The sequence below is a fragment of the Rhinolophus hipposideros genome, assembly GCF_964194185.1.
Source record: "Rhinolophus hipposideros genome assembly, chromosome: 10".
In the NCBI taxonomy this organism is placed as follows: Eukaryota; Metazoa; Chordata; class Mammalia; order Chiroptera; family Rhinolophidae; genus Rhinolophus; species Rhinolophus hipposideros.
This window is the reverse complement of record NC_138056.1, coordinates 45,450,260-45,456,597: the sequence shown is the minus strand read 5'-3', so window position 1 is coordinate 45,456,597 and position 6,338 is coordinate 45,450,260. Positions and strand designations below refer to the sequence as shown.

At 37.3% G+C, this 6,338-nt stretch overlaps 1 protein-coding gene across 1 annotated transcript; it reads right to left on the bottom strand.

Moving 5' to 3' along the window:
• Positions 1–3,138: 3,138 nt before the first annotated feature.
• Positions 3,139–4,110, bottom strand: OR51S1 (olfactory receptor family 51 subfamily S member 1; the record flags this gene model as incomplete). Its single annotated transcript, XM_081063457.1, has 1 exon — positions 3,139–4,110. The coding sequence occupies one exon, from the start codon at positions 4,108–4,110 to the stop codon at positions 3,139–3,141; it is 972 nt and encodes a 323-aa protein (XP_080919583.1).
• Between the last annotated feature and the right edge of the window lie 2,228 nt (positions 4,111–6,338).

Sequence of the window (6,338 nt, the reverse complement as noted above, 5' to 3'; positions counted from 1 at the left end):
AGCCTTAGATAGTGTCTACTATGGCATATTTTTGGAGCCACAGCTGGATACAGGCTGACTTACTAATGTCTGAGATTGGCTCTCCCCAAAGCCTGCACATGATGTGGGAGCAGTATCACAAGCATTAAATCTATGACTGTGAATGAGAGCTGCTTTCTGCATTTCCTTAGGAGAGCCCTTACTGACAGACAGTGATGAACAAGTAGGGTCACTGTTCCCAGGGGCTAGGTGTCTATTAATTCTCAGGAGGATGTGCCTGTGCTAGAGAAAAGGATGAGAGTATAAATGAAGGTATGGATTTCCAACAGGGTGCTGGATCAGAGAAGCTGCAGAATCTGAATTATCCGAAACTTTTCTACTCTTGCTCTGAGATAAGAAAACCAGGAACCTGTTAGGTGTCCTAGAGACTCAAACTAAATTTCCCTTAGATAATTTTATGTTTCCCAATGAAAATCTGTCCTTTGTAGAGATCAACCCTGTGCCTTTCAGAAGGATGGAGGCAATATGGGTTGTACAGCCTAAGGGATCTAGCTATGTTTGAGACAACACTGATGGTTGAAAATATGAGTGTCTATTTATAGGATGGAGTACATGTATAGGATGGAGTACATCTTTGTATTGCATGAACACAGTTGGAAAAAAACAATGTTGTCAATAGTTGTCATTTCTTTAGTTATCTGAGTTAGGTTGGGAGCTTGTTAAGAAAGACCCCAGCCATGGAATTTTGGAAATGGGCCATTTTGTGGGGCCTCATTGAACAAGAATGGACATTATGTTATTACTTTTCTCCCTCTGTCTGAAACCCACTTCCCAGACAATAGAACACTGTCAGTAGAATGATTGAGGCTTTTCTGGTCTAGAGCTGTTAAAAAAGGAGAGTTACCCAAAATATCGGTGATACCAGCACCAAGAGTGTGAGAAGGATCAAGTCTAAATACCAGAGATAATCTGAATTGGTCACCAATCAAATGGATAGACACAGAGAAGCCAAGAGCAATTGGAAAGGAATCTATGAACAGGGAGAGAAGAGCAAGGGCTGTGGCCATTCTGAGTAGGATTAGTAGCAATTACATGAAAATGGTGTAAGTGCTTTAAGCACGACAAATGACAACTGTGGTGTGTGAAATCCATTGAGGAATAAAAATAGACTTGAAAAATATAAAGATCTTATATGAACATAATGAGAAGCATATTTAAATCTACTCCATATGTTTTATATAGAAAAGTTACACTATTTCTTGACACCTAAGGATGAACTATACTTAATTTAACCAACAACTGAAGTTATTTGTGTTAAGTAAATACAACTAAGAATTTCTGTTTGTTGTTGACATTATTATCTACCAGGGACATATAAACAAGAGACCTTTTTATGATGTTTCCTCTCAATACCTCAGAAGTTGACATTTCCACATTCCTGTTGATTGGGATCCCAGGGCTTGAGCACATGTACGTTTGGATCTCCATCCCTATCTGCCTCATGTATCTCCTGGCCATCCTGGGCTACTGCACCATTTTATTTGTCATCAGGACAGAGCTTTCCCTTCAGGAGCCTCTCCATGCTGGCCATCTCTCACCTGGGTCTGTCTTTCTCCTCTCTTCCCACCATGCTGAGGATCTCCTTGTTCAATGCCACGGGGATTTCTGCAGATGCCTGCTTTGCCCAGGAATGTTTTATCCACAGATTCACCGACATGGAGTCCTCAGTGCTCCTCATCATGTCATTTTTATTTATAATAGCAATAAAACCATACATTTAAGAACTACATGGAAATTAATTTAATTAAAGCTAATAATTTTATTGAAAGATACAAAACAGATATTACTAAGTGAAACATTTTTCATATATTATTGGATGTGAAAAATTATTATTATAATGTTGATTCTCTTACATTTAATCTGTAAAAACAATGTAACTCCTTTTAGAATTTCAAAGCCCTTATTTGTTTTGTGAGAGGGGGATCACTTTATATCACATATTAACAAACTCACAGTATGAGGCTACTCTAATGGATCAGTGGTATATGATTATATATATGACACATATATATCAAAATCCATAAAGTATCTATAAAGCAATGTACACCCACATATGTATATATGTGTATTTAAAGATGACACACATAGTATTTTATTTTGGTGAGAAAAAGAGGACATATTTAATAGATTTTACCACCAGTTCATATTCACCTTGATTAATATAAGCTTGGACTTATGAAACACAAATGTTTAAAATTAAAACTATTACAATTTTAGAATAAAAGCACGAGACTGTATGTAGAACATAGGAGTCAAAGATACTTTTTAAAAAGCAACATATGAAACACGAAAATGATAAAGGAAAATAAAGGTGGATATGATTACATAAAAGTATATTTGCTTGCTTGAATAAGGCCAAATATAAATACTGTATTGATAGAGGCATAAAACTTGGATCTTTTGCAAATTTATATTTAAAACATAAACAATACAATAAAACTAGATGAAGTTTATTTGAAGAGGCTATTCATAGAAGCGGTAACAAAATAATCAATACATGTGTGAAACACATTTGTTCTTACTATTAGGGAAATTCAACATATAGTTAAATATGGTAATTCTCACTAACAAAATTGATGAAAATTTAAGAACAGTGGTAACAGTGAGTTTTAAGGGATATGCAAGAAAAAGGCACACTCCTACATAAGTGAGAAATATGAATTGATGTGGCCTTTGGGGAAAGGCATCAACCAATAAATGCTGAAATTAAAAATGTAGAACCCTTTGCAATCAGCAGCTGATGGTCTGGAGATCAGTCTTATAGAAATAAAAGCATAAGTGGACATGAAGAGCTGCATAAAAATGTTTATTACAGCGTTGTTTAGAGTGGTGTAAAACACATACTTGGATGGCTGTAACAAGACCATGCCATTGATCTGTAGTATAACAGTGGGTAGACGACTGCCATTTTCTGAGGTTTGTAAGCTTTCATCAATATACTCAGACACATGCACACGTCTAGGAACAGGCATATGCATCCATGTGTACGTGCTTCTGTGCACCTGAATGACCATTTCATGTATGGTGAACTGAGTTCTCAGGCATAGAAAACTTTGTATCAGTTAGCCTTGAGCCAACAAATGTGGAGAGGCATCTTCCTCATTGAGCACAACCCACCTTTTTGGGCTGCAACCTCTTGAGTATTCTCTCTCTAATCTCCTTCATCTTGACACTATAGAGAATAGGGTTTATCAATGGAGGAAACAGGAAGTGGACATAGGAGAGAAGAGTATGGGCAGCCTGAGGGATTGGCGCCCTAAGATGGTCAATGAGTGCCAGGAGGATCATGGGCACATAGAAGAAGAGCACAGCAGAGAGGTGGGCAGCACAGGTTTGGCCAGCCTTCCAGCGATTCTCACTGGATCCCAAACCTCGCAATACCCTGCCAATTAGACCATAGGAGAAGAAAATAACCAAGGGGTCCAATACCATAGCTGACAGGACCACACAAAGGCTATAGATGGCACCCCAAGCTCCTGGACAGGCCAATCGGGTCATATCTGGATGCAAGCAATAAGAATGGGTCAGGACCTGTGGGTGGCAGTAGGGCATGTGGGCCAGTAGAAATGGCAGGGGCAGATGGAGACCCAGGCTTCGGAAAGCAATGGCCAGGCTGATCTTATTGATGACATCTTTGGTAAGGAGTGTTGGGTAGTGGAGAGGGCGGCAGATAGCCAGTGCCCGATCTAAGGCCATGGTGAGTAAGACAGAAGACTCCATGATGGAAAAGAAATGGACAAAGAACATCTGTAGGAGGCAGGCGGAGGCAGGGACAGCATGAGCATCAGCAAGGGCAAGACCCAGCAGAGTGGGCATCAGGGCTGTGGGCAGGCCAACATCAGACACACTAAGCATGGAGAGGAAGAAGTACATTGGGCGGTGCAGAGTGGGCTCCAGGACAATGATCCAGAGGATAGTACCATTGCCCAAAACAGAGAGAATGTAGACAGTGAGGAGGAGTATTGTCCACCAGGAGGGTACAGCTGACAGGCCTGGCAGACCCACCAACAGGAAGGTGGGGGCCATTGAAGTGCTGCTATTGGGGGATGCCTGGGTGAGGAATGTTGACATAGTTCAGAATCCCACTTAGAACTCTGGAACCTGAAAACTGATTAGAAAGATTTACTTAATCTTATGACATACTTGCATCATGTTTTCTAAAACAGCTTGCATTTTCCCTCCTCTGCTCTACCTTGCCCCCCACAGATGTACACATACACATACACATACACATTCTCTACCCCCATACACATACATTCTAATATTTATGCCACAGTCATATCTTACTTTGGAGTTTTTCTATAGCTGTCCCTAAAGCTCTGTTTTTCTCTTTAAATTGTTTTTCCGTATTCATTTAATCCTGCCTTTCCATGTAACTATTTCCTAATATCTCTCTCTTTCTTAATGTAAACACCTGGGAGAGGATTTATACTCCTATATGTACTTTTTCTTTCCCTTTTCTTTTTTTAAAAATTAAAGTTTATTGGGGTGACAATTGTTAGTAATGTTACATAGATTTCAGGTGTACAATTCTGTATTACATCGTCTATAAATCCCATTGTGTGTTCACAACCCAGAGTCTACTTTTTCTTCTCCCAATCCCAGGCCTTCTGAATTCTGTGCTGCTTTAACACACTCACATTTCAGTTCACTTTAAAGTTTCTCCTTAAGGTCACCAATTAGCCATTTATTACTAAATCAAGAAACACTCATTTTCTTAAATGGATTTAACTCTCAGAATTTAACTTCTTAGTTTGCCTTGCTGTGCCCCATCCAATTTATACATTGGTGTTTTTGAGGGATCTTTATTTGGCTCTCTTCTTTTTCCTTAGTAGTCTTATATACTCTCATGACTTCGATGAAACTCCATGAACTGATGAATCATTAATATATCCCCCGGATTATTCTATACTCATCTCCTCCTGGAAATCTCTACATGGATGTTCCATGTATTTTAAATTCAAATAATCCCAAACAGATCTTAACAGATGCATCTTAAAACCTTTTCCAGACTCCTCAGTTAAGAGAGAGTGGTGGGAAAATTACAAAAATGACCAAAAAAAAAAAAAAAAAAAAGGAGAGAAGCATATTTTGATTCCCTAAGTCAGTTGGTGGCATTACTACTCACCAATTTCCCAAAATAAAAGCCTCACAGTGAAAACTCTTCATAAAACAGAAATATAAAGGAACTTCCTCAACCTGATAAAGAGTACCTCTGAATAAACCTAACATCATATTTGACTGTCAGATTTAGAGTGAGAAAAAGTTATCTGCTTTTGCCACTTCTATTGAACATTGTATTAAAAATTCTAGCTAATCCGTTAAAGAAGACAAATTATAATGTCTGCTTTGAAAAGGAAGTCATAAAATGATCTTATTCACAGATGAAATGACCCTATTTGTAGAAAATTGTAAGAAAACCATCAAAAAACTACTGAAACTAATCAATGAGTTTAACAAGGTCACTGGATACAAAGTCAAGACACAACTATCAAGTGTATGTATATATAATAGCAATGAACAACCTGAAAACAAACCAGGAAAACTATTTTATTAAAAACTATTAGATTGGTGCAAAAGTAAGTGTGGTTTTTGCAATTATTCTTAACCTTTTAAACCACAATTACTTTTGCACCAACGTAATAGAATCAAAAATTTAAAAATAGGAATATTTTTAGCAAAAAATACACTATTTGTACATTGAAAACTACAAAAACAATGCTGAGAAAAATTAAAGAATCTGTAAGTAAATGGAGAGCTTTCCATATTTGTAGATTAAAGACTCAGTATAGTCAATATAGTGAAAATACTCATAAACATGAAATCTTTAAATATCTCCCTGTCATTCCCAAATTTATCTTTAGTTTCAACAATAACACCAACAAAAGGCCAAAGTCCTTTTTGTAGAAATTGTTTTTAAGCTTATCCTAAAATTTATATGGAAATGTTTTGGAACTAGAATACCCAAAATGATTTTGAAAACGAGAAAAAAAAGTTGGGAAAGTTATACTACCTAACTTCATAAACTTGCTATAAAACAACACTAGTCAAGATAGGGCATAAAAGCAAATATATAGACTAGGGGAACAGAACAGAAATCTTGCAATGAACTCCTGCATATGTGGGCAATTGATCTTCAACAAGAGTGCTGATGTACAGTGAGTAAAAGAAAGTCTCTTTACCAAATGGTGTTGGGAAAACTGGATATCTACATGCAAAATAATTAAATTGTAAACATTGCACAATACATAAAATCACCTCAACATGGACTAAATATTTAAACATAAGACCTGGAACTA